The sequence below is a fragment of the Brachyhypopomus gauderio genome, unplaced genomic scaffold, assembly GCF_052324685.1.
Source record: "Brachyhypopomus gauderio isolate BG-103 unplaced genomic scaffold, BGAUD_0.2 sc72, whole genome shotgun sequence".
In the NCBI taxonomy this organism is placed as follows: domain Eukaryota; kingdom Metazoa; phylum Chordata; class Actinopteri; order Gymnotiformes; family Hypopomidae; genus Brachyhypopomus; species Brachyhypopomus gauderio.
The window spans coordinates 1,205,073-1,231,734 of NW_027506893.1; the positions used below are offsets into that span (position 1 = coordinate 1,205,073).

General features: G+C 47.4%; 4 protein-coding genes and 1 long non-coding RNA gene across 7 annotated transcripts; 2 read left to right on the top strand and 3 right to left on the bottom strand.

Annotated features, from left to right (window-relative positions):
• The first annotated feature begins 826 nt into the window (after nt 1–826).
• ptcd1 (pentatricopeptide repeat domain 1) lies at nt 827–5,416 on the top strand. The gene is made up of 8 exons (XM_076989977.1): nt 827–1,291; nt 1,577–1,717; nt 2,039–2,257; nt 2,700–2,801; nt 2,890–3,681; nt 3,913–4,029; nt 4,229–4,411; nt 4,872–5,416. The coding sequence occupies exons 1-8, from the start codon at nt 827–829 to the stop codon at nt 5,055–5,057; spliced, it is 2,205 nt and encodes a 734-aa protein (XP_076846092.1). The 3' UTR covers nt 5,058–5,416.
• LOC143491184 (uncharacterized) lies at nt 5,180–7,304 on the bottom strand. The gene is made up of 3 exons (XR_013125119.1): nt 6,919–7,304; nt 5,432–5,483; nt 5,180–5,316 (listed from the first exon to the last, which is right to left on the bottom strand). It is a non-coding gene; the product is annotated as an uncharacterized LOC143491184 (long non-coding RNA).
• Nucleotides 7,199–15,610, top strand: LOC143491183 (uncharacterized). The gene is made up of 20 exons (XM_076989978.1): nt 7,199–7,788; nt 8,739–8,853; nt 8,942–9,035; nt 9,176–9,332; nt 9,443–9,644; nt 9,954–10,076; nt 10,175–10,228; nt 10,906–11,028; nt 11,180–11,338; nt 11,434–11,487; nt 11,587–11,629; nt 11,936–12,140; nt 12,903–12,982; nt 13,071–13,178; nt 13,274–13,354; nt 13,531–13,635; nt 13,720–13,841; nt 13,942–14,064; nt 14,652–14,700; nt 15,213–15,610. Exons 1-20 carry the CDS (start codon nt 7,683–7,685, stop codon nt 15,276–15,278), a joined length of 2,169 nt encoding a protein of 722 aa, XP_076846093.1. The 5' UTR covers nt 7,199–7,682; the 3' UTR covers nt 15,279–15,610.
• Nucleotides 15,611–15,871: 261 nt separating this feature from the next.
• smcr8b (Smith-Magenis syndrome chromosome region, candidate 8b) lies at nt 15,872–20,618 on the bottom strand. 2 transcript variants are annotated; one of them, XM_076989975.1, is made up of 3 exons: nt 19,963–20,088; nt 17,519–19,882; nt 15,872–17,347 (listed from the first exon to the last, which is right to left on the bottom strand). In XM_076989975.1, the coding sequence occupies exons 2-3, from the start codon at nt 19,876–19,878 to the stop codon at nt 16,939–16,941; spliced, it is 2,769 nt and encodes a 922-aa protein (XP_076846090.1). In that variant the 5' UTR covers nt 19,879–19,882; nt 19,963–20,088; the 3' UTR covers nt 15,872–16,938. The 2 variants fall into 2 exon arrangements, with proteins under 2 accessions (XP_076846090.1, XP_076846089.1); XM_076989974.1 differs by having other exon boundaries at nt 17,519–20,618.
• Nucleotides 20,619–21,211: 593 nt separating this feature from the next.
• On the bottom strand, nt 21,212–26,451 carry mief2 (mitochondrial elongation factor 2). 2 transcript variants are annotated; one of them, XM_076989970.1, is made up of 5 exons: nt 26,295–26,451; nt 24,283–24,424; nt 23,387–23,546; nt 22,867–23,234; nt 21,212–22,578 (listed from the first exon to the last, which is right to left on the bottom strand). In XM_076989970.1, the coding sequence occupies exons 2-5, from the start codon at nt 24,415–24,417 to the stop codon at nt 21,793–21,795; spliced, it is 1,449 nt and encodes a 482-aa protein (XP_076846085.1). In that variant the 5' UTR covers nt 24,418–24,424; nt 26,295–26,451; the 3' UTR covers nt 21,212–21,792. The 2 variants fall into 2 exon arrangements, with proteins under 2 accessions (XP_076846085.1, XP_076846086.1); XM_076989971.1 differs by lacking the exon at nt 26,295–26,451 and adding an exon at nt 25,811–26,260.
• Between the last annotated feature and the right edge of the window lie 211 nt (nt 26,452–26,662).

Sequence of the window (26,662 nt, forward strand, 5' to 3'; positions counted from 1 at the left end):
TAGTTTTTTACAGTGCTTGTACAGTGATTGACTATGTTCATCTCGAATAGAGAATCTGTGCTAGTGTTTGAAAGAATTATTGGATACTGAACCAGGTTTGCTGTGTTTTAACAAAGTTGGTGTATAAAGAGAAAACTTTGTTTGCGTTGTGAAATGCAGAGTTGTTATTTAGTTAAGAAAATGCGCTTTTGGACACAATATTAACTATTTGGCTATTTGTATGAGGTAAATGTGTTGCTGTGTTTAGAGTTTTGACAATGTATCACAAGTATTGGGAAACGCATGTTAGCAGTCGTAAAAAACTAATTATAAGGCTGGGGGATTTTCGTCGACAATATCAAAACTCGAAAGTAACGCTAGATGGCAGTAATGAATAAAATGTGAAGTTGTGTCTTTTTTCAACGGGATGATCGCACGACCTTTGACCTGCTCAACTAGAGCCAGCCCAACTAATCGATGAAGAGGACTTTAACATTTAACTTTTAAAAGTCCATTTCAATTTAAGTTTAATTAAATTAAATTACATTTTCGGGGTTAATATTAATTACAACGTATTGAAAATACGTTTTTCAGCATAACTTTTATAAAATTGAGAGGTTTGCAAAATATTTATCTGCTTTTCTGGTCTGATTGAAGCTGACGCGCTACAGACAACATAAACACGTGGGTGACCGGAGAATCCGTCCAGCCCAGAGACCTTATATATGTACCGTCACTGATCCAGCCCGGGACATCGGACCGTTCAAACATGATATTTAGTCGGAACATTGAGACATTATAGTTCCGCTGTTGCATCTAGCTTCGTTGCGTGACTTTTCCTACCATAATGTTTCGTTGTGTGCTGTTGAAGGGTCTTGGGGCAGGCAGACACAGCAGGGTGGGTCTGGTCCGGGGTTTGTCCACTGACACCTGCTCCGGTCCCGGCTGCATAGCGGACCGGCGGCGGTACCGGACGGGCTCCCGGGGACCCGGGGGACATGTTTGTGGTTCCGTGCAGTTCAGATCTATAGGAGACACTACAGTAAAATACGAGCAGACACCTACGAGCACCGACAGCGCCGAAGACGTTGGACACACGGAGGATGGGGACAACCTGCAGTACGGGCAGCAGACGAAGACGTTCGTGTCCAGGACGACCTTCCGAAAAATGTCCCCAGAGCTGCAGGACCTAAAATACCGAGACACAAGCGAGGACGATTCGGTGGTGGAGAGATTCAAGTCCAAGACGGGCCGACGGAACACTCCGTACTGGTATTTCCTTCAGTGCAAGAAGCTCATTAAAAATGACAAGGTGAGACTTGAGTGAAAACGTCCAGAAACTGAAATGCGTGTAATTGTATTGAACAGGGGCGAGGCTAGGGTATTTTTAGTGGTTCTAGAGCACCACCGTGAGGTTGCTTAGCACCCCCTGGCTCAACACATTTTTAAAATATTATATTGTGCAAAAAACTTGCTCTGCACCTGCGCAATACTTTGGTATTGTGCCTCTGTGAGCACTGGGGGCTGGGCACCCCTAAAGACCAGATCCTAAAATCGCCCCTGGTATTGAAGGTGACCTGTGGTCCTGTCCCTGCAGCTGGCCGAGGCGATACAGCTGTTTGAAGGAGACATGTTGAGAGGCGAGCGGCTGCAGCCGGAGGAGTTCAACTACACCGTGATCATCGGGGGGTGTGGACGAGCTGGATATGTGAAGAAAGCCTTTCAGCTCTACAACAATGTGAGCAGACACGCACAGGACGTTCTCACCTTCATACACATTAGTAGTGAAGATTGTGATTGTGAGAGATCAACTCTCTCCAAGTTAAGCTCTCAAGACACTAGTGAGCGGGCTTCTCATTTTTGCTTTGTGGTGAATCCTGTTCAGTTCACACTTGAGCTGTGAAGCTACTTAAGTTCACAGATATACTGTTTCATCAAGCAGTGGTTGTTGGCTGGTGTTATTACACTGTGCTGGGTGTGTTCTCCTGGTTCAGATCTGTGCATTAATGTTGACGAGGCATTTAAAGCGCTGGTGAGTGACCCGCTAAATGTTTATCAGATGAAGAAACGGGGTTTGGAGCCGTCGGACGCCACGTACACCGCCCTGTTCAACGCGTGCAGCCAGTCACCGTGGAAACAGACGGGCCTGGAGCAGGCGCTGAAGCTCAGACAGGAACTGCGCAGGAAGAATGTTCCCCTTGCCGCCATTACCCAGCATGCACTGCTCAAAACCCTCGCCATGGCCGGCGACATGAAGGCGTGCTTTCAAGTGCTGCGGGTACAGACTAACACGTGGAGCAAACACTTTGCATGTGTGGTGGGATTGTTCTGTAGAAGTGATGTGTGTGTGTGTGTGTGTGTGTGTGTGTGTGTGTGTGTGTGTGTGTGTGTGTGTGTGTGTGTGTCTGTGTCTGTAGGAGATACGTGTGAGTTGTTCTGTAGAAGTGATGTGATATGTGTGTGTGTGTGTTTGTCTATAGGAGATACGTTTGAGTTGTTCTGTAGAAGTGATGTGTGTGTGTGTGTGTGTGTGTGTTTGTCTATAGGAGATATGTTTGAGTTGTTCTGTAGAAGTGATGTGTGTGTGTGTGTTTGTTTATAGGAGATATGTGTGAGTTGTTCTGTAGAATTGATGTGATGTGTGTGTGTGTTTGTTTATAGGAGATATGTGTGAGTTGTTCTGTAGAATTGATGTGATGTGTGTGTGTGTTTGTCTATAGGAGATGCTCCAGAACAGACAGCCCATAACACAAGAGACGTTTCAGTACCTGCTCATGTGCTGCGTGGAGGACAAGCAACAGGGCTTCAGACTTGCATTACAGGTCTATACACACACAAGTTTACTAACTTATACACATAATTAAGCTACTAAATCAAACAAACAAAATCTCAAACTGGTTTATTGTGCAGGTGTGGCACCAAATGCTCAATGCAGGCCTCAAACCAGACACGCAGAATTATAACCTCCTCCTGCGGGTCGCAAGGGATTGTGGGATAGGTGATCTGGCCTTGGCTTCTGTGCTGCTGTTGAAGGGGCAGGAGGAGCCTGCACTGAAGGACAGTCCTCGGATGAGAGGTCAGAGGTCAAAGGTCAACAAAGAGAAACCTCCATCCAAGCTGCTAGACATGGACACGTTCGAGAGCCGGCTGTTTGCAGCAGTCATGCCCAGCGACGGTCATGCGCTGGAATCTGATGGCCAGTGGCAACCCAGCAACAGCGCCTCAGATGAGTTAGGGGCGGAGTCGGGGGCGGAGTCAAGTGGGAGCGGCACGGATGCTCTGGCAGAGCGCTGCTTGAGTGTGCACGCTTCACACCCCACACAGCAGACTCAACTGATGCCCATGTCGCCAAGCAACGACCAATCATCCAGCCCCTCGGTGTCGCCAAGCAACCGCCTCCCCAACCTCCTGGACCCCAGCAACCGTCACTCAGGTGTGGTTGCTTTGGGGACGGTGAACAGCGCGTTTGATAGGCTGGCACTGATGGGCGATCTGGAAGGCTTCTTGAACAAAATGGCTAGCGACGGCCTGAGCCCCACCATCAAAACGCTCACGCTACTGGCTGACGTGATGGAGCCCACTAGCCAATCGGTGCAGAGCTTGATCTCCGTCGCTAAGCAGAATGGGGTGAAGTTGGATGTGGCTTTTTTTAATACTCTGATCAGGAAGTCTGCTAAAGCAGGAGACCTGGAAGGAGCAAAGGTCAGGCAATATTTTAACGTGGTTTTATGTATCGTGAGCATATCGTGATACCATTGTAAATATCGTGACTAAATCAGATATCACTGCATTGAGGAGTGTAATAGGAGCTCTCCATAGAGTACAGACCTCCAGTCACTGTCCTGTGCTCCTAATAGTGTCTCCCTCTTTCCTCCTGTCTTCCCTCCCTCTCTCATGCTCTCTCCCGATCATCCCTTCATCCCTGACGGTCAGGCCGTGAAGGCCCTCATGGTGGAGAGGAAGCAGGCCGTGAACGCGCAAACCTTCTGTGCCATCGCCCTGGCCTGTTGGACCAAGAAGGACGGGCTGTGGCTCCTCTCGGACATGGAGGTCTTGACCTTTAACCTCTCGTAGCACTGTTCACCATCTCACACTTAAACGTGACTTCGTCAGCAACGCTGGGCTTTACGCGCCCCATACGAATAGTCGATATCCGCTGTCCTGTGAGGATGTAGGTTTTGCATTTCCAAATGTGTACTGTCGGGTTGTGAGAATGCCAGCTCTGATGCTTGTGTGAATGGACTCGCAGGCGTGCGGTGTAGCGGCCAACGCCCACATCTTCAGCGCTCTGATTGGCCGGGCCACCCAGCGATTGGACTACGCCTACCTGCACGAGCTTCTGCGACAGATGCACAGGCTCCAGGTCCCGCCCAACGAGGTCATCATCCGCCAGCTGGAGTTTGCAGCGCAGTACCCGCCTTCCTTCGACAGAGTAAGTTATTCTCTCCCTCCGTCTCTCTCTCTCTCCAAAATGATAGAAAAGACTTTAGAGTACATGCTGGAAAGTGGCCATCACACCTTGATCACAGGTGCTGTGTGACCTGAACACACGGACTATTCTAGATGACCAAGATCATCTCCTCCCTTGTATAATTTAAAAGATGCCATTGTGTTCCCTGATACAAAACTAGCATTACAAGTGGAACTGCATTACAGATTAAATAGCTTTTAAGGTTAGGTATAGGTTTTCCCTGATGAAGTTTAAATTCAAAAAGTATTTTCTCCTGTCAGAGGAACCTGATTGGCACAGATAAGATTCTCCATTCAGTCTTTTCTGCTACTTGGCTGGAGTCAAAACTTTTTTTTCTTGCTTTATAACCTTTATAACTCAATAAAGAGGAGAGAGGAAGCTTAAGCCTAAATTATTTATTCTCTCTTTTCTTCCTCTGCAGTTTAAATCACGGAACACCTACTTGGAGAAGATAGACGGTTTTCGGGGTTTCTACAGAGAGTGGCTGAAGTTCATGCCAGGCCAGGAGACTCCTCACCCATGGGAAAAATATCGCCTCCCACAACCAGAGAACCACCAGCATGGACCCGACTCACAATCACATGAGACCACGCAAAGCAGTCAGTGAGGTCATGAACTTTTAAACAGCAATCCCAGTAATCCCAGTTCCACCATTGCTCACATGACTGCAGCGTGACCCTGATTGGTGCAGTTCTTAATTTCAGTCCTACATACGGTGTCTTCTGGTCTGTTGAAAGTTATGTTGATGTTGTGTGTTAAAATCCCATATAGGGCTTCTGTTTATGAACATGACATCTCTGCCATGGACACATCTGCGTCCAGCCCTAAATGCAGAATTAAGAGATTGTTGAGGCACAGTGGTCTTCCTGTGAAATAAATAAACCAGTTAGATCAAACAGGTAACCTGTCTGGCTGTGTATACGTATGTACTGCAAAAAAAGAGATTTTCTATTAAAATGTTCAAATGTTTAACACGTGTACCTGTCAATCACCTGTTGTCCCTGTCAGTCAACCCGTCATCCTGTCAATCCAGCTGTCAAAATTAAACGAAAACATTATGTTTATTAGGCTTTTAAAGATGTTACTGCCTGGAATAGAGACCCCCCCCCCAGCATATGTCCTCTGATGTTCAATGACTAAGGCCTGTCAGTATAGTCTGTGTCTCCTGGGAGTGCGAAGAGCGATTCTGACCAGTTCCAGATTGTTGGGCTGTTGGTAGTGGTAGAGATTTCTGCCTGGAAGAGCTTTCATGTCTTTTTCAGTCAGTGTCTGCTGGGGCAATTTATGTTTTTTGGTCATATTGGAACTATGTGTTGGTGATGGGAATGGGGGGTGTGTCTCTACTGCGCCCTGCTGGATAGAAATTGGTATTGCTAAAAGAGCAGACATATTTTTCTTCATTTGATAGCAGGAGCCTAAAAAAGCTGCAATCAATACAGTTTAGATATTTACCGCCTCTAACTACAACACAGCATATTAACCACAAATTAAGCAATATGTTTTATTATGTTTTTAAATAACTATTACAATTTTGATCTTCATCTCTGTCTCTCCCTCTCTCTCTCTCTCTCACACACACACAGACACACAAACATACCAAGTTGTAAATCACATCAAAGCCTCTGCACCTCTCTCACACCCCCCCCCCCCCCCCCCCAAAAAAAAAAACACACACACACACAAACACACTTGTTTCATCAAATTGTCAGAAGTCCTAACTGTGGCTAAGTGAGTATCCTATTCTGTGTTGAGCTGGAGAGGTGGGGTGACAGTATACACATCTGTTAATTGTTAATCATCTTTGACGTGTCTGGCCCTAAATGAACTGAAACAGTCAGAGATGAAGATCAAGGCATTTTGTCATTTTAAGTCATTATGACAGGAGTGGTCCTATTCTAGGTTGCAATTGTTAAATAATTTTGATAGGAGTGATGCTATCTGAAGGAGTGTGTGTGTGTGTGTGTGTGTGTGTGTGTGTGTGTGTGTGTGTGTGTGTGTGTGTGTGTGTGTGTGTGTGTGTGTGTGTGTGTGTGTGTGTGTGTGTGTGAGAAACTATGAGTGTGGGTCATGGATGGGGGCTTGGGGTAGAAAGTCAGATATGTTCATATATTCAATCCCGAGGCAACAAGCAAACCATATTAAAGAAAGAACAAAAGCAAGATGCTATCACCCGAGAACTTTGTACAAACTGATTACTTTCAGAATGGATCATTGCCATAACTGGTTTAAGGTAGTCTACAGAATGCATAAGAGACAATCCTAAATGCAAGCGAATTTGTGATTTACTGTCTGTGACCCTCAGTCAGAACACTGACTTGTTCATTCCCTTATCTGTGTGTCTGCTCAGTTAGAACTTCCTCCTCCCCATCTCTCTCTCTCTGTACTTTTCCATTACTCCTACATCCGGTCTACTGTACCTCCTCTCCTGATAAGGAGAACACCAATCATACATGTTTTATTATCCTTACCCACTTGTGTTGACACATCTTCTATATTCTGTATTTAACTGAACAAATGTATCTGTATTTAACTGTACAAATTTATAATCCTGATTTTGAACCCTGATGGTTTTGATCTATGTCTAAATGATGGTTTAAAAAAACTTAACACTAATCTGTCAGGCTTAGAAATGAGTGACCATAAGCCATTCGTTTTTCTTGTTCAAAGTACATATAGCTGTGTAACTAGTGGTAATCCTGTTTGTTTTTAAACTTTTTGTTCAAAACATGATGAAGAAAAACGTTGGACTGTTCCAACGTTAATAGCTGTAAGGCACACACATCCCATAGCAATTTCTTTCCATAATTAAAGGAGAATCTTGATCAAAGTGAGACTTTAAAAAAATCTTTTTAGCTTTATGGACAGTTTTTTAAAAACACTTCCGCATTATTGGGTGGTTTACGTCCCTGGCGACGACGTGTTACATCACTTCCGCATTATTCCGGATGTGGTTTCCTGCGCGGGAGGCGCCAGGTTTGAAGGCATGGCGGTGTTTACGGTGCTGTGTTGAGTCTGATTAACTAAAACATCCGAGCGGTCTCGCTCTCACATCGGCCTCCGCACCGCAGCTCGCCTGTTCGTACAACACACCAAATCATCTAGCACTGTGGGCATGGAGGCGTTTAGAGGTCGGTAGTTAGCGTGCGGTTCGGTAGATCCAGTAGGTCCAGTCCGCTATAGACTCTAACGTTACTGGTGGAACACGTTTAAGAGGAACTCGTCCGAGCGGCCAATGGATCAAAACACAACGGTTATCATCGTGAGCGACGACGAGGAGGAGGACTGCGCCGTGTGCGAGTCTTCAGTGTTTATCGTGGAGGACACCGAGAGGACCGCAGGTGAGGACACCCGGGACATAGAGGGGGGTGGAGGAGGGGACACCCGAGACACCGGGACATAGAGGGGGGTGGAGGAGGGGACACTGGGACATAGAGGGAGGGCGGAGGAGGGGACACCAGGACATAGAGGGAGGGCGGAGGAGGGGACACCGGGACATAGAGAGAGGGCGGAGGAGGGGACACCGGGACATAGAGAGAGGGCGGAGGAGGGGACACCGGGACATAGAGGGAGGGCGGAGGAGGGGACACCGGGACATAGAGAGAGGGCGGAGGAGGGGACACCGGGACATAGAGGGAGGGCGGAGGAGGGGACACCGGGACATAGAGGGAGGGCGGAGGAGGGGACACTGGGACATAGAGGGAGGGCGGAGGAGGGGACACCGGGACATAGAGAGAGGGCGGAGGAGGGGACACCGGGACATAGAGGGAGGGCGGAGGAGGGGACACTGGGACATAGAGGGAGGGCGGAGGAGGGGACACCGGGACATAGAGGGAGGGCGGAGGAGGGGACACCGGGACATAGAGGGAGGGCGGAGGAGGGGACACTGGGACATAGAGGGAGGGCGGAGGAGGGGACACCGGGACATAGAGGGGGGTGGAGGAGGGGACACTGGGACATAGAGGGAGGGCGGAGGAGGGGACACCGGGACATAGAGGGAGGGCGGAGGAGGGGACACCGGGACATAGAGAGAGGGCGGAGGAGGGGACACCGGGACATAGAGGGAGGGTGGAGGAGGGGGCACTGGGACACCTGGTGGTCTTGTTTAGTGCTGATCAATGTATAAAATACTTTTGTAGGAGACTAAAATGCGTTACACGTTATGTCTATTCTATATTCTAGTGAATTTCAGTGCCCCCCCGTGGAGTATTGCTGTGTTGTTGTCTATTATGTGAATGAATGCTTGGAGTTGTTTCAGCAACGTTTACACTGTTTAACTTACTACATTCAGAAAAAGCGGACGCCCGCAGAACGAGTGAAGTTGTGGACGAGGACGTGACCATCACCTTCTCCCGAGGAGCGAACGTCCTGCCTCACGCCCGATACGACTGCACCATCCCCTTCTGGTAAGACCAGTCTGTGGTTCCAGCACACGTGACCCACGGGCCGCTACCTACGGCCGTTAAACCAGCCGTGTGTGCGTTTGGTGTTCAGCTTCACGGACGGGGACGTGACGGGGGTGGAGGACAACAACGCCGCCTACTGTGACCAGTGCTTCTGCTACATCTGTGACCGACCCGCCTCCACGGTGAGTCGGAGCCCTGACTGGGTGTTTTTGACTGTTTGTGGGATGTAACGTCTCGTCCTTCAGATGACAAGTGGGTAAACACGTCCCAAATCAGTTCTGTTGCACTTCAAACCTCACGGCCGCTATTCGCCTCTCCCCAGTGCACGTTTTGGGCCATTCCCGGCTTCTGCCACTGTAATGCGCACAAACGCAGTTTCTACTGGAAATCTCTCCGGGACAAGAGGATCATGGGCTATCTGCACGAGCTCAACTTCACCTTTGACCCCATGGACATGGACGCAGACCTCCGACGTGCCGGTACGCGCGTTTTTATTTTCCACTGAGAGCACACATGAGCTCTTGGTGCACGCGGGTCGGTCTGGTGAAGCGCGAGGGGTTCATTGCGCCTGCGTGTGTGCTCGAGACAGAGGCCGCCCTGCAACAGTTCGCCTGCAGCCTGGCCGTGGAATACGCCGCCTTCCTGATGGGGGTGGAGAGCCCCAAACAGCCGCTCTGCCACTGCCAGTGCCACTTGACCAATAGCAGAACGGCAGGCGTTCACCCAGCCAATGGCGGCCAGGGGGCGTGTAAGAGCTGCTACGGTCATCACGTGACCGTTCTGGAGTATGAGTAAGTTTGATTATTTTTTTCTTTGTATATTATTATTACTCATTTATTTGTCTTACGGTTGTATTATTCAGTAACTTCTCTGTTATTCACTAGCTGGCGTAGCAGAAAGCTGCAGTATATGGATAAGGTCTCTCAAACTCTTTTATTCATGGGTGTTTGAGAGTTTTAGATGTTGATAAACTTTTACTGTTAACTAATGAAAGGTCTACATACTAAATCTGGAACTTCTTCTGTCTCCTGGGAATGGAGCATTTTTAATGTTTTACCTTACCTCCGTATTTGTGCTTGTTTTCTGTTTTTGCTTCACAGCTACTCAGCAGTGCAAGATCGAGTGTGTGTGTTTCTGGACGAGGCGGCGCAGGAGACCCCTAAAGCGTGTGTCGTTATGATGCTCGGGGCCATGAAGCTGATCGTCACACACACTGCGCCTGGGTACACTCACACACACACACACAAACTCACACTGTAGCCAGTCGTCGACATTTTCATGCAGGCGCACACGAGGCTCACACGTTTCTCACGTCTTTCAGGAACACGCACTCGATCAACGAGGTGTCCAAATCCGTCATGACGCTGCTTTACAGGTACGCCGACCCTGTCACGTGAGTTTGTGCGTGAGCACACACACACCGCGGATAGCCGGGCCTCACCGAGCTATAATCCAGTACGCCACACCGGCGAGACGTTTGTGGTGGCAGTCTGAGGTCGTGCTGCTAAACGTGATGTAATGTGATGCTGTTGGGCTTCCGTACCACTATCCTCCTGTCTGTGACTCCTGTTGGTTTGGGTGTCTAGCGTCATCTAAAATCTCTCCATGTTGTGACACAGCTGATCCTGACAGGAAGTAAATATTTACCGGGGGGACGGGTGTATAGCGCAAAGGTTTTTTAGGTTATTCAAACCTTTGGATAACTTGGGTGTTCAACCGGCAACAATCAACCTGTCAGATGGTGTCAGTTAGCACGTGTACATGTATAAATAATGGAGCACGTGCCTCTTTTGTAGTTATAAGGCCCTTCAAATGGTTCAGTCTTTAGCTTTTGACAAAGGTAAAACGCAGGACAGTGCTGTGTAAGTTGGCTAGCCGTAATACGGCTGAGTAATCACGGGGACGCCGAGCTTGTCTCAGTGACGCGCCTGAGCTGTCATCACTGATAACTTTAATACTCCAGATGCCTTCTCGGCAGTAGAAGGAACTTTTTAAGTATCCGTCTTTCTCACTAAGTTTGTGGCTGTGGATCATGAAGGGTTTGTGTTGCAGAGCTAAATCCGTGGTTCAGACCGTGTTTGTGGACGCCGACTTCCCCGCCCCCTTCACCAAGCATCTGCAGACCTTCTTCCAGGGTCTCCCTCTTCCTCCCACCTGCATGTCCATCAAGAACAGGTAGGATGGAGGCCCACACACACACACAAGTGCTCTAACTGACACGCATGTAAACACACCTTACCACCAGTTCTTCTACAGTCGCTACAAATCTTTCAGTAACTGCTTACTGCTTCTTTAGATCAACGCTCTGCTTTCTTCTGTCCTGCAGCCTGAACTTGCTTCCGTGGGACGACCCTTTACTCTCGGCTGTGCTGAAGGGTCAGAACGTCAGTGGGGAGAGGCGGGTCAAAGGGCGGAGGGCAGAGGTCCTCTGGGAGCCCATCTTGGTGATTCGAGCGAGAGTCCAAAAACTCCAGCAACAAAAAAAGTAAAACATTTTGGGTTTTCTGTTTTAAAAATTCCTACATTTTAAAATTGTTGCATGTGAGTCTCAACCTCACACGTTTGTGTTGTTCTGTCCAGGTTCCGTGAGCTGTTTCGCTATCTAAAATTTGTGAAGTGCCACAACACTCAAGAGTGAGTCCGTCTAACCGCTGTCGGTCGTGCACGTTCATAAACGCTCGTTCCTGTATGTTTCCCCCCCCCCCCAACTGAGCCTTTTTCTTCCTGTTTCAGACTGCAGGACCTGAGTGACTGGGCTCCCCTGTACCTGTGCAAGGTAGGATCTCACATCGCAGTGCAGCATCGTTTATTAATAACTATCTTAATAGGGTTTATTATCAAGCAGCCCTTACACGGCTGGTGAGTCGAGCTGTGGGCGCCATGCAGACACTTGGATGGGCTGTTTGGTCAAATAGTGGGGAGGAGATAGATAGCTTGTGTTCTCATTAGTGGTGCTAACACTCATGGGAGCTTTTTAGGTTGTTTAACTGTTTTATTAACTTAAAACAAGGTTCATTTATTATTGTTTGCTTTTTGTGTGTGTGTGTGTGTGTGTGTGTGTGCGCGCGCGCCGTCCATCCAGGTTGGGGATTATGCCAGTGCAGTCGACGTCATGTTTAGTTCCACCAGCGTCTCTTCAAGCCCCGCCTCTCGGCTCAGCCCCGCTCACTTCTGTGCATACCTCAGAATCCTCGTATCAGGCCACGCCCCTTCAGGCCTGCCCAACCCACTCATCCTCAATGCCCAGCAAGACCCCTTAATCGGTACCACATGGACACCCATTCAAGGTGCTGACACTTTTATAACCTTCACGCGTGTGTAAAGCTAAGCTTGCAAGAATATTCTCAAGCTTGAGCTCTATATGCAACAGGTGCGTATATGCAACAGGTGTGATTCCAGCAACCACCTGCATGTTGTGGTTCCCACACCCCCCTTTGGACATCCTGTGACCCTATTCACAAGAGCATAATACTATACTGCCTGCAAAAGTTGCTGTTTTTATTTGTTCTTAGTTCAGGAGGATTTCAGTCTATCTGCTTACTTGTAGAAGCTCCTTGCTTTCTCCTGTCTGTTAGCTTGAGACCTCATTTAATTTAAATGGAAGGATTAACTTCCACATTGCACATCCAGGGACTTCAAGATCAAACTGGAGAAAACTAGATGCATCCTCAGTGGCCCTAAGGAATTGAGAGGCTAAGAGAATTTTTCTAAATCTGGAACATCATTAATAAATTGTGAATAGTTCACTAGGGTGCTGGATCTATGTGCTCTAAATCCCTATAGGTGCTGGATTTGATCTTAAATGAGCCGTGATGCATATGAATACCTCAACATCTACAGATAAAGTGTTTACAAAAGTTGGCACTAGTTGACGGTGCTCGATCCAAAAACCTTGAGTGCAGATCTAAAGTGCAGATCTTCACACTGCATCATGCTAGAAGCTTAATGAGGTGTGTGTGTGTGTGTGTGTGTGTGTGTGTGTGTGTGTGTGTGTGTGTGTGTGTGTGTGTGTGTGTGTGTGTGTGTGTGTGTGTGTGTGTGTACTTTAGGAGGGTCCTTGCTGAATAGAGTGGAGGTTGTGAAATTTGCCTTAAGGGTTCTGAATTGTAACGACGCAGTATTTACACAGGTGAGTATCAAAATGAACATTTGATAGGCCTATATGTTATTACTTATATATTAATATATTAATATGAATATGAATTCATGTCCTGCAGTCTGTAAGCTGGGTGACTGTTTTGAACATCGCCGGCTCTGCCTCCATCAGCCCAGATGGGACTGTAAACTCCACATCTTTGCCAGAACCTGACTGCAACTTTCTAGTGGTGACTACTGTTGCGCCTTCATAACCGGGTTGATACTGCAGCTTGCTATGAAGTCAGGAACTTGACTGTGGGAACCGTGTGTGTGTGTCTTTCAGAGGACAAGGGACGTTGCTAAGGGAATCCTCAGTGAGCTGAGTCAAGCCTCACGCATCCAGATTCCAAAAACCTTCAGAAGTGTGAGTGCCCCCATAATTCCCGCCGTTAAGTTCGTTCGTTTGTGCTGCGGGAAAGTTGCGTGCCGCTCCGCCCCCCCACGATGCCTTGCGTGTGGCCCCTGACGTTTGCGTACAGCAGTCGGGACTAGTGTTAACCTCCCGCCTGTACCCTGATGGTGTGTGTTGGTGTTGTTCAGGGTTACCCCCAGCAGGCCCTGCTGCTCCTGGTGACCCAGGCGCTGGCCCTGCGTATCCTCCACTCACGCCTCTGTCCCATCCTCCACGTCATCATGGCCTTCAGGGTAACGCCCCCCCTCCCCACTCTGGATGGCTTGCCCCTCTTTATCAAGGTTTCGGTTTGTAATTGTGCGTGCGTGTTTGAGCAGTTGAACCCCTGGGTGGCGTACTGGCTCTTCTACAGTCTGGTGGGGCAGCCCAACGTCCTTCTGGATCTTCTCTGTGTGGTTCTGGAGGAACTGCTCGAGAATCGGCATCACGGCTTATTGAGGTAGACACACACACGCACGCACGCTTCATTTTCAGACACTTGCTGTGCTCACTAATGATTTACAGTGTTTAATAATCAGTTGAATGACGGTGTGTCCTAGGAAACAGGACTCGGCTGCACATCGCTTTGTTGCCAACTTCCTGCTCTTGTTCTTTCTGGAGTGCACGGTGGTTTTCGATCACCACACGTATCCCACGAGTGAACTGCTAGCGGGATGGAATGAGTAAGAGACCGTTTGTTGGTTTTTCTCTAATATAACAGTCCAGTTTCCATTTTGATTTCTATCCTCATTTGTATCGACGCTTGTTCAGAATTCTGTGTACTGGATTAGTCAAACAGTATAAACTAAAAAACAAAGCATTCATTTGGACAGTTTCTTCTTTTGTGGTAAATTTTCAGTTCTTTATAATGATGTCCCAGGAGTTAAGAGACAGAGATAATCTATATGCGTCAGCCAGTTGTACATAAATCTGAAAATCTTGTGCACTACTCTACTTTCGTAATTTAACCCCGCCAGGTTCCTGCGGCGGTATTTCTGCCCGTACTGAAATCATATACAGGGTGGTGTTTCCTTGAAGATCCTGTTTTTCATTTTTTTCCAATATGTTTATTGTCAGGAGGTTACAAGGTTTTAAGTTCCTTCAAATATCACTGATGTAATTAAAGATCTTGTATTGTGTACACATTAAAATCTATCCATAGACTTGATCCATTTGATTATCTGAATTTTGACATATGCCCATGTTTAACATTTAAAACAAACACCATCACCTCACTAGTAATTTGAATGCGTATGTGTCTTTACCGCAGGTCACACCACCCATGGCAGTACCATTTAAGACGAATGCTTGAAACCAAGGTGATTAAACTTTTAATATCCTTTCATTCCCGTGCATGTTAATCACACTGGAAGGGTCTGTTGACCGGGGGTTAGGGCAAGTGTCTGGCTTAGTGTTGTGGTACCTTTGGGCTAATCGGACACTGGCCAGTGGCTTAAAATAAATCCACTTTGGTGCTGCATATCCAGAAAGAAATGCAAAATACAACTTGTTTTCAAGCGCTAGAGCGGTTTAGAAAACAATCTCTTATATTTGTGACCAAATTGAGCTTTGCCAGTAGCAGCTTATCTGACCAATTCTAAAGGACGCGTTGGACATTTCGTCTGGAAAAACATCTCCTTTGCTTTGTGCTAGTGATGGAAAAAAAATCCACAACAAAACTGAGTTGAGTTGGAATGACTGAAGCTGCTTTTAAAGAAACGTCCTTACCTTTTACGACGTAAAATGTGAATTATTAAATGTTATAATGACTTAAATGCCTTGTTCCACGATAATCAGGACTTGACGGTGTGGTTGGTTCTCTTGTCTGTAGGAACAGTGTCTTGCTCCAGACAAACGCAGGGTCCTGCAGATGATTCACTGGCGCCTGAACAAGTAGCCGTGCATGGAGTGGACGTGAGAGACGGGACTGGCGGGACAATGGGGGGGGGGGGGGGCACACACCGGGTTTTGTTTGTTTTGTTTTTCACCAGTATTTGTGCCTTTTTATGAATGTATAAAATCTAATGTAACATTAATCACACGATCAGATGACTGATCAGTTCGTCAGTTGGATCAGCCAATGAGACGCCTTGTTTAGCTTTGTGCTGCAATGTTTCGTTTTTACAAGATCTTTCTGCTGCACTTTATACGATTTGTAGGCGATTGTGTTAGGGGAAGTGTCCTTCAATTTGTGCATGGTAATTTGGAAATAAAAAGGCTGTATTTGGACTGCAGGCTGTTGTTAATGCTGGAGGGAACTGCAGGTTTGGAGGCGGGGCCTATTGCCACTGGGCGGAGGGAATTGCAGGTTTGGAGGTGGGGCCTATTGCCACAAGGGTGTTGCTGCCCGAGTGGACGAATGCATTGGATTTTATTTTTCTTTTCTCCCCTGTGATTGGTCATATAACTAAACTCAATACACCCCAACCTGATGAACTTCCAAAAGTTTATTCATACCAAGTGTTTTGAAATGGTGCTAATATAACACAGAACCAATAGCATAGCCAGAAACTGACTGTGGTCTCATTGGTAAATATTGGCATTGGTTCTTGTGAATACTAAAATACTAAAACCAGTAAATAATTTCCTTCACAGAGCATTAGCAAAAGTTTTGTTTGTTGAGGTTGGCTTTTTATACTAAAACATTTATTGAGCATTTTAAAAATACACGTCTTGACAAAATAGAAATACAGATTTACACACACACTCACATTCTCACACTCAGTATCTCAAACTCTTATGTTAATAGTAAAAGTTACATGAACATGTATATAAACATCAATACTTCCTGGTGTAGCTGTACTCAACCATGCTGAGATACCAGAAATCTCATTTATTCTCAGTGTATATACTAATAATTGGGAAAGCATTCTGTAATGGTTGTCAATCAGTCAATATGTATTTACATATTTTTCCCTTTACATGTAAACAAATGAAGACTAAATCCATTTTCAAAAATGCAGTAAAAGAATGCTGTGTAAACAGTAATACTGAGCACTGTGCTGCTCCCACATTTGTTAGAAAGTCAAATATTTAGGGAGTTTACACTAAGATTACCAAATAAATATGGTGGTCTGACCATGTTAAGTTTTATAAGTGCACCCTATAAATAAACACACCTGCTACCTCCTCAAAAGTGAGTTAGCGCAGAACAGTTTTAGCGTACTGAGAAAGATTTGCATGCTTACAAACATCTCATTTCAAAAGGCACTAAATGTTCTGCCAATGACCCACCCCCATGCTCTATGCTGTACCAGAAGCACATGTAGCTCCATTCTAGCAGTTAATAATGTAAACAAGGAAATCTGGATTTGGGGTTTAGGATTATTCAAATTACTGCTCTGGGCTGTTTCTGTGAGTTCTGTCTTGTGGTACTGAATCTTGGTTTTGCAACAAAACAACACACTGACCTCTCCAATGCAAAATTCATCCGGCCTACAACTGGGATACCCCATCCTAACGGACATACCTTGGGGGAAAAAAGAGGATTAGCAATAATCTCTGACAGATTACGACACTCCAGTTGTGCCATGATGGTGACGTTCTCAGCTTCGGCATCAGACTTTGAAAAGTGTGCTGGTGGTATAGCTGAATCTGAGAACGGTGGGTGCGGTTTGTGTCAAGCGCTGTCTGACGAGCTCAGAGAGGAAGAGAAGGATCTTCATGTCGTCTTCGTGGAGGTCACAGAAGAAGCGCTTTGCCCTGTTGCTCTCTCTGGGACCGATGGGATGGTGGACCCCCTGTGAGAAGGTGAGCAGGAACGCCTTAGCCACGAGCTTGCTTATCACGGCCTGCGTGTGCAGGTAATATGTGGTGCCGTGGATGATCTTTGACTCCACCAGTGGACAAATCAGTGAGCCTCTATAGGCGGGACACCGCAAAGACTTCTGGTCCACATCCAGTACACTGAGGTAACGACTGTAGCGGCTCAAGCAGGGGATGCTGGGTAATGCAGGGAAAGCCAATCTGGAAAGGAAAAAAGAATACACGATTGATAGTATCTGAATGTAGCACTGAGATGAAAACTAACGCATGGTCTGTGACGATTAATTAGATTAGCTTGATTAACATTTCGCTCTCTGTGATTTTCTTACAACAAAAGTTATGTGCTAACTGGTTCATCACTCCCATACATACCTGTTCAACCCTATGAGTTTCCAGGTTAGCAGGTCAGTCATCTGCAGAGGTTCTGACGTCCAGGGCTGGATGCCCTGTCCGTATCCGCCCAGTTGTGGTGTATAGATGGTGAACGCCCGGACCCAACGTCTGACCGCTGCTTCCTCGCTGCCCAGGATCACCAGCGTCCGGCCGTTCAGTAGGCTGTACACTGCGTGGAGAGCCAATGGGAAGTTGTGCAACAAGTGCAGCGCTGCCTTCCCGAGCCGTTGCCGCTTCCGCCACGTCCTTCCCGCCCCCCTCTCCCCGAGGGGCCCCGGAGAGACGCCGGCTTCAGAGACGTTGGAGGTGAGGCTGAGGTAGCTGGTGCAGTCCGACAAGTCGTCCTGCATGAGCGGAGAAGGTGCCTCTGGGAGAGAGTTGATCTTTTCCGCGGGGAAAAGGGAGCCCGTCGCAGTGCACGAGTCCACGGAGGTCACTTTAGCGAGTGCCGGGCTGAGGTCAGGATTAGGTGGGGTTACGAAAGCAGTGGAGGTATCGGGGACACTCTGGTGCTTCTCCCGTCCATCTCCTGGAACGGTGTCTGCAGTATCACTTGTGTGGACCTTCGTGGCTTTTTCCACCTGGCTTGGTGTCCTGTCCTGCTCCTCTCCGTCCTGCTCTGGGGTTTCCTCATCAATCGCAGAAGGGCAGGAAGCCCGCAGGTCTTCCAGTACGATGGAGTCCGTAGTGCTGAGCACCTCAATGCTGTCCTCGCTGTTTGTTCGACGTGTAGCCATCCTCCGCCTCCAGCCTTCCATCACAGTGGCGGGCAGTAAGGGAGGTCTCTGTGGGACTGCTTCCATGGGGACATGTGGGCCCTGGGTTTTGAAGGACTTCTCCGTTCCCAACACTTCGATACTCTCCCCGCTGCTTAAGCTGTCCTTTCTCGGCATGGAAGGCACCTCATCGTCCTTGCAGTCGCCTCCTAGTGCCACGTCTGGGGGCAAGAGCAGAACGTCACCGGGTGACGCAGAAACAGAGTCGGGCTCCATTGGTGGGTGCCCATTCGTGCTGACGTCCAGCTTGATGGGCACCATCTCCACGCAGGAGGCATAAGCGTCTGGAATCATAGGTTCACTGCGGACAAGAGGAAGATCAGAGAGAGGAAGATGAGGAAGCAGCGGTGAACGAGCTCCGGGCTGCCGCCCTGCCTCTGTCTCCAAGTCATATGGACCTTCGAACAAGAAGCTGGTAGCGCCAAGGTGCTGGAGCAAGTTTTGGGTGAGCTGCTGAGCGACGAGGTAGCTGAGGTCTCCACGGAGGTTTCTCTCGATGGAGCGGAGCTGCTTCAGTGCCTGACGGAGGAAGTATTCGTCACACAGCTCCTCCAGATCTTTCAAACGCTTGTCAAACGTCCGATAAAAGTTCATGCTGAGCAGCCGCGGAGTGTGTGAAGATGTGGGCGTGAAAACGTCGCTCTCCATATCTGGCTCAGGAATCGGAGAGTCCGTTAAACAAGAGTCCAGATCCACCTCTGGGTGAAGAGGAGAATCATCTGGCTCATAGGGCAAGAATTCTGGTTCTTTGAGCTTCCTAATTGGGTAGGAGGTGACTTGTTTCAAAAGATTCCTGTGCTCCTGGATAGCTTTCTCTATGCTGCCCAGCTCTGCATGTTTATTGGGCCACAGGACTGCGTGAGATGTTGCACTTTGATCCTCCTCTATCTTCTCTATCTCCTCAAGTTCCTCCCCACTTCCTGATCCGTCCGACTGTCCTCCAGCCCCTCCATTGCTCAGCACAGCAGAGCTACAACCTGGTGCGATCTTCCCTTTATAAGGCCTGGACATGCCATTGCTTGCTTCGGGTTCTTCACTTGAACACCCACATCTGTCTTTCTCTCTCGGTTTCTCTTCCTCTGTGATCAGTAGTAATCCACTGTTCCCTTTATTCCCTGCCTTTTCTTTTTGACATGAACACCCTTCATTCGTTGTCTCTATTCCTTCTGGGTTTTCTCTGCAAGATATGTTACTTAGACTCTCTCTACTAATCTCTCTCAGCAATACTAATCTCGTGTACTCCAAGTCTCTGAGTTTTCTGTCCAGTTCGTTTGCAAAGTTTTTCCTGTTTCCTGTCTTCAGACACTCAGAAACCTTAGAAAACTCATCGGACAGCTGAGAGAAATTGCGCATAATTTTTTCCTCTTCGGAGGACACGTAGGCGATGCAGAATGGTCGCACAAACCCCCGGGCCTCCAGATCATACAGTGTGAGGTGGTGCACATACGCATATGCCCCTTCTCTGGAGTCACCCAGGACCACCTTTGAGTCTTCTACAAAGTTCAGTTTAGGACAGACAGAATCCACAGAGCTGGTGAATGAGGTCTGATAGTCCACAGACATTATCCTGAGGGAGAAGTCGTTCAGATCAAATGATCCACACACCTTGCCTGCATCAGGTATTGTGCGTAGTGGCTGGGGACCCACCTGCTCGGAGAACTCCGATATGAGAATGAAGTCTTTATCAAATTTCACTCTGGATATGTTGTGCCAGGGCGAAGTCTCCCCTGACTCTGGGTAAAGTGGGACCGACAGTTCCTCTGGAAGTGCTAACGGGTCTATGGGTGTTTCTCTGAAATCACTGGTAAAAGCCAACACGTCTGGAGAGCCAATCATGGTGTTTTCGTAACTAAATATATCAATATAAAACACATATCCACAGATCCATCACCTTGAGTAGGTAAACACATAAACTATTAGCTGCTTTCCACAGACTTGTGCATAGTTCGCAGGTTACGTATTCCGTAAGTCAGTCAGTAGTAAATATATAGCCAGTATTAAAGGTTAACCTATTCGGAGGAGTTACACTTCACCGAGTATCGCCGTACGCCGCCATTTGATAGACGCCAGCACAAACATTTAACTTCCAAAGCTGTTGTCTTCTCCTCCAAAACTTGTACAGCAGAAGAAACGAAAGCAGACACGGGTGTAAACACGGGAGCGGAAGTGAATCACGTGGAGAACCTTTGAACAGACACACAAGACAACAGCACGGGTACAGCGAGAAGAGTAACCGGACCCGCTCCAGCCATGTCCATGTGACAGCGGTGATGGGCGGGGGTGTGTGGCCAGCTGGCGCGGCTTCCAACCTCCACCAGTCGCTTCCGCTCGGGAAAACAACTACAGATTGTTGCAATGCATTTAAAGCCAGTGGTTGTAATGATATATGGGTTGAGCTACACTGTCACCAAACTTAAACCAATTTCGGTTTGTACTGATGTAGATAGTCACACAGATACGCAGAAATAAGAACTTGAAAAAGTATAAAAAAATATAAAAAAATGAATAATCTAAATACCAAACGTCTTGAGATAGCCCAGTTTAATACTAGTTTTGTTTTTTCAGTTTGAAACGGAGCATAGTCGATTATCCTTTTCTCAGACCTGTTTGTGCGCCTAGAGATTAAAAACTTTTAAAAACGTTTGTTTTTTGCTTTGACCTGCTACTGAATAAAGGGTCAAATAAAACTCACGGTTTCCTAGTGCATGTGACTACAGAGCTGGTGAGCTTATGTGCAGCTTAAATGTGAAAATAATGTATTTAAATTGTTTTTTTTAAGTCTTCACAGAACGGTCAAAACATGCACCCTCTACATATTTGACATTATGTTTTGGTCAAAACAAATCGGAATAGATCACGTATAATAAACATCATTTCAAGTAGAAAGGAAACAAGGTTTGAGAGAATACTCTTTATTTTATTGCATTTACAAAGTTAAACACTTCCACCATGAGATAAAATACATAGTTATCGTCTGTCGTTCATAATACCACGCGAGACGAGACACACAAGCAGAGCTCAAGCTCATGGCTGTGGACAGACCAGCGTAGATCTTCAGGTATTCCAATACTGGATCATTAAAGAGAAACATAAGTAAAACCTAACGTATCATGTAAATACGCACATGAACCCCAATGACAATTTCCATGTGCTTTGTGAAATACATAGTGAGGCAAACATCATTTACGATCCCCCCCAGCATTAAACGCTTGGCTTGTACATCAAGCTCTGCATAGTTGAAACGTTCATTGTTAAGATCACAATGCATAGAGGTTTGTGCACGTGCACCTGCTTTTCACTGGAGATCTCCGCCATTTTGGGGTCCGCACCATATCTGGCTACACGAGGACGCATCCTCGTGACCCCTCGTACCTGTTTTTGACCGATTAAGCAGTAGTGACTGTGGGTGAATATTGATGTACACACCCACTTTTGCCCTATTACAAGAAAGAGATGCGCGTGTGTTTGTGGTCACCCTTATATGAGCAGTATTTCAGGCTCAGACATGGCACAGTAGAGCATGAAGCCCATCTCATCGATGTCATCCTCAGTCAAACCCTGCAGAAGATTCACAGAAGGTTTAAAATAACTAGGCAGAACCCCCATCTCCAAGTAGCCAATCAGCTCTGTGATGGCCTGCTGAAACCTATCAGCAAAGGCGGCCTCTGACCAATCGGACTCCTTCTCGCTCAAGTGCAGGATAACATTGCTAAGCTGAGTGCCAGTGAGCTTGTGGAGGGCAGGGCAGTTCCGACACACGGCCTTCAAGGTTTTGAGGCACTTCCTCCTAACCTCCGACCTCCCGTGCGCCTGATCGAGATCGGCCAATCGGGCGGTCTCGCTCGGGTACAGACTCTGGTACCAGACGTAGTCGAACGACCCGGTGACCTCCGGCTGTGCCGTCAGCGTCATGTCCCCCGAGCGTACGGTGGGCAGCACGCTCACAAACAGCCGATCTCCGTCGCCGTGGTCGCAGTCGCCCGGGACACGCATCTCCAGCCGGAGACCGGGCGATCCGAGCACGGGCCGCACCTCGCACTCCAGGGTGCTGCTCAACAACGGCCAGTTCATGGACTCCATCACCGACTTGCCCATCAGCTCGGTGACGGACTGAGACGACAGGTAGCCGCCCACCAGGTGTCGGTCCCAGTAGCTCCGGCCGCGTGGGAAGTACTCTAGGTTTACACGCCGTAGCATACAGTACTGAGGGTGGCCCAGAAAGGTGTCTTCACCAGCTACAGGGGTCCAGAGACTGGGCTCTAGCTAGAACACACACACACACACACACACACACACACACACACACAGTTTAATGCAGTGTATTCCAGCCGAGGCCTTATGGTCCCTCAACTGGGCCACACTTTTGTTCTATCTGAGCACAACTGCACCACGTATTCTGTGCTGTGCTCGACAGAACAAACGCACGACCAACCTCGAGGTCCATGTTGTTCCAGCGTGTCCCAGTCCAGTCACCAGACATTTACTGAGGCATGAAAACGCTTAGAATGAAAAGACGTAGAGTTAAGCACGTGCAGCCCCAAGCCCCGGTACCTGTAGAGGCACGAGCAGGCAAGTGTGGTCGGCCCTGATGATCTGCAGGTCGTCCAGCAGCGACCCGGCTAAGGTCATCTCCCCCAGGGGCATGTCCGGGTGCTTGGAGCGCAGGAAGGCCTGGATCTCGGTGGCCATGTCGAGGGCCCGCTGCTGGGCCAGCTCCACCTCCTGGACGGACAGGCAGACGCGGGAGCTGTAGTAGCGCTGGAGACGCTCCGTCAGCGACAGCACACACAGGTCCAGCCGCTTACGCCGAGCGGCCGGCTCGGGCTCGCTCTTCTCAGGTGGGGGCGTGGCTGAAGATGTGGGCGGGGCTGAAGATGAGGGCGGGGCTGAAGATGAGGGCGGGACCTGTGACAAATCAGCTACAAATACACAAGTTTGTTGGGGGAGGGGGTCTGTATTGGGTACAAATATTAGCTGAATGTTAGCTGGTGACAGTGTGAAAACGTGAGGACCGAGAACGAAGGAACGAAGTCCTCTCTCAAGACATAAGCTAAGGAAGGCTGCCGTATACCTTTCTTGGTTGCTGCGGCGATCTGTTTCCTGACCACACCCTCAATACCCTTTTGTAGCAGTTTGGGGGAGTGGCTGACCAGGCCTAGCTCCTCCCAGCTGTCCGTCATATTCTTGTCAGGTTTCTCATCATCTGGAGGCCGGCCAGCACGTTCTATCAGCTGCCATGTTGTGGTACAGAAGACACATTTCAGGGACTGTTTTTGACCAAAGTCTTGTCTGCTCCAAACAAAAAATCTGTTCTGAAGAACATTATGCTAATACTAAATTAGTAGTCAGTTGACCATTTTAGTGAACTGAATGAACTAGAGCACAATAGTTTATGCAAAAACATTAATTAAAATACATGAAATGCTTGAAGCGATGAGACATTTTTAAACTAGATTAGACAGAACGTGAGGTAACGTGTTTAAAAATATGTATGAAGGACTGAGAGGAACAGCACTTTGTTTACTCCTTCAGAGCTCTGAAATGGTCTTTCACTAAAGAGAGCTCACTTCCCCATGACAATGTGACTGACACATATGTGCATATCTCAGTTCATCAAGCTACACACTGTAGGCCAAAGCAGAAGGATGTTTGCTTTGGCTCAGCAGGAGAGAGCACTTCCCTTCTGAACGGTGCCGTTTGGAAATGTATCTGGCGTTAACACGAGGTAAACTGCTGGGCGTAATTAACGTCACGCAAAGCTCCACCACGCACCATGTTTAGACCGTTAGCTCCTACGTACCGTCAGGACTAAGAAGTACCCTTAGTCCTGACCACACTCCTCCTAGACTAAGAAGTATCCTGACCTCACTCCTCCTAGACCAAGTACCACCCTTAGTCCTAGCCACACTCCTCCGAGACTAAGTACCACCCTTAGTTCTGACCACGTTCCTCCAAGCGCACGCTCACCTTTTTCACCGCTAACGTAGCGATGCCCAACACGGCAGCTCCGCCCAGTCCAAGCACCAATCGGGCGTTTGACAGGAGGAAGTTGATGATAGCAGCAATACCATCTTCACCCCGCCTTTTACTAGAATAGTACATCGTTTGTCTAGAACAGGACAGGGGAAAAGAATAAAATGCTTAAGTTAGAAACAGAGTTGTTATGTGACTGATGATTTTAAGTATTAAAAAAAGACAGTGTGTGTGGGTGAGAGTCTAAGGAAACAGGAGAGGAACACCCCTCCACCCAGCTCCAATATGCCACGTGTAAGCCACAGAGCTCCACCCATGCAGGTGCATTCATGGAGAAATAAAAATGGGGTCTCCAATATGTACAGAATCATTTGATCCAATATCACCTGGATGCTAAATCTGCAACTCTAGTGTTGGGGTTTGAGGGCTCTTGTTCATAATACTCTTACATTTTAAGAAACTTAAGGGGCGGATTTGCCTGATGCAACATGACTGTACAGGGTGTTATACACGTGTATAAACTGCTCTGCTAGTCTCTGCTCACCAGTTAGTACAGATGAACCATTTCCCTGACTTTGAAACTGAGCACACATGATAACAGTCTTTACAATTATGAATACGTCAAAATTGATGACTCCATACTTGATGAGCCTCAGTGAAGAAGTGAACTTTAACCTAAGCAATACACAGACAAACACACACAAAGACAGGGTCAGGGTCCATGATAAGCGATGACACCCTCCAGATTTAGTCTCTGCACCTGGCAGGGCCAGAAATAGCCAAAGCAGACGTGCGCTATTCCGCATTTAATACAGGATCACACTACGTCACCTAGCACGTGACACTGAACTTGGCATTACCCAGCACCTATGCCCCTACCAAAGATAAATATAGGCCTGTGCATCCTAGTCATACTGTAACTCAGTCAGTTTTATTTGTATAAAATAAAATAAAAATTGTATAAGCAGCTTTACAAATGTGTGGGTCCAGATACACAATGATCAAGCCAGTGGTGTCAGCAGGAATTAAAACCTCTCTGGGGAGTTTAAAGGAGGAACCTTCTGTACACGGCCGGGCCTTTGGTCTCTGCTACATTATACATGTAGTGTTCAGTGTAGGTGTGTCAACCGCAGGTTCTCCAGTGGGTCTAGTCACTGAGGGATCCCTCATTCAGCCCTGCTGGAAACTGTGAAGCATTTTTTTTTTAAGTTAGCGCAGACGTTTAAACGTTATCAATCTGCAAATATGATGGCGAGTAACAGCATTACTAAGCAAAGCTGTCAAAACAAGGAACACAACCTAGGTCTATTGCACTACTGCCTTTCTAACTAGCCATGACTAACTGTTACAACAAATAATATTTTTCAGCTGTCCGATGACTGAATATAATTACAATTGGACCTCTAGGAAATGTATCTTACTACCTGTAACAAAATGTATCTGCCAGGCGACCATATACAGCTGTAGCTGCTGTGAACGTCCATCTCACACTAGGACTACCAGTCTCGGTTTAGATGCTCACCTCCATGGGTCAGAAGGTGTTATTAAATCGTCTATTAAATCACACGTCCTGTGTATTTAGGACAAATTCCGCATGCAGCCGCAGCTCCGTGGCTATGTAAGGTAGACAGCCCTGTTCTTACGGAGACTCCTGCACAAACCCATCCCAGACAACATCTCACGTCTGGACACATGAAGGTGTCTCACTACAGCCATGTTTGACTTTAACCCTCTTATGCGTGTAGCTGGCCAGTCGCACAATCATCGCTTTGTAGGTAGAAATAACTGCGTTATGCATTCAATCACAATTACAAAACACCTCCACGCAGATAGATAACCTACGTTAATGGGTGCCAGTCGTTTCATTATATACAGCTTTAAACATTAGATAAGCACCATGAGGCCCAGAAAGCCAGTTTAGTTTGTCTAGGTTATCTAGGTTAACTATCCAAGTACCTGACACTGACACGTTTGTTTCAGTCCCGTTCAGAATAAATACTGCATACCTTTCTCAGAGTATTCTCCAACTCATTCTAACCCCAATTCCAACAAAATAAACCAGGCAGTCTTTTCTGGTCCACACACATTTACTGTTTCGCCCATTGCGAGCCGAGACATCAACACTGCGTCACGGGATACGTTTGACTTTGAGTGACAGGGCTGTGGACCAATAGCCTTCCGAGTTTGCGCCGACGTATGCGTTTGATCCCAGCAGCTGTTCGTCATCAGGACGTGAAATACGTGTTTTATTAATCTGTTTGAGTTTGGGAATAATATAAGGATAATTATGATATTGACGTGTTTCTTCGATGTTCAGAACAGAACAGATTATACACGCGCGCATTATTGGACATATTATATTGTTATATAAACA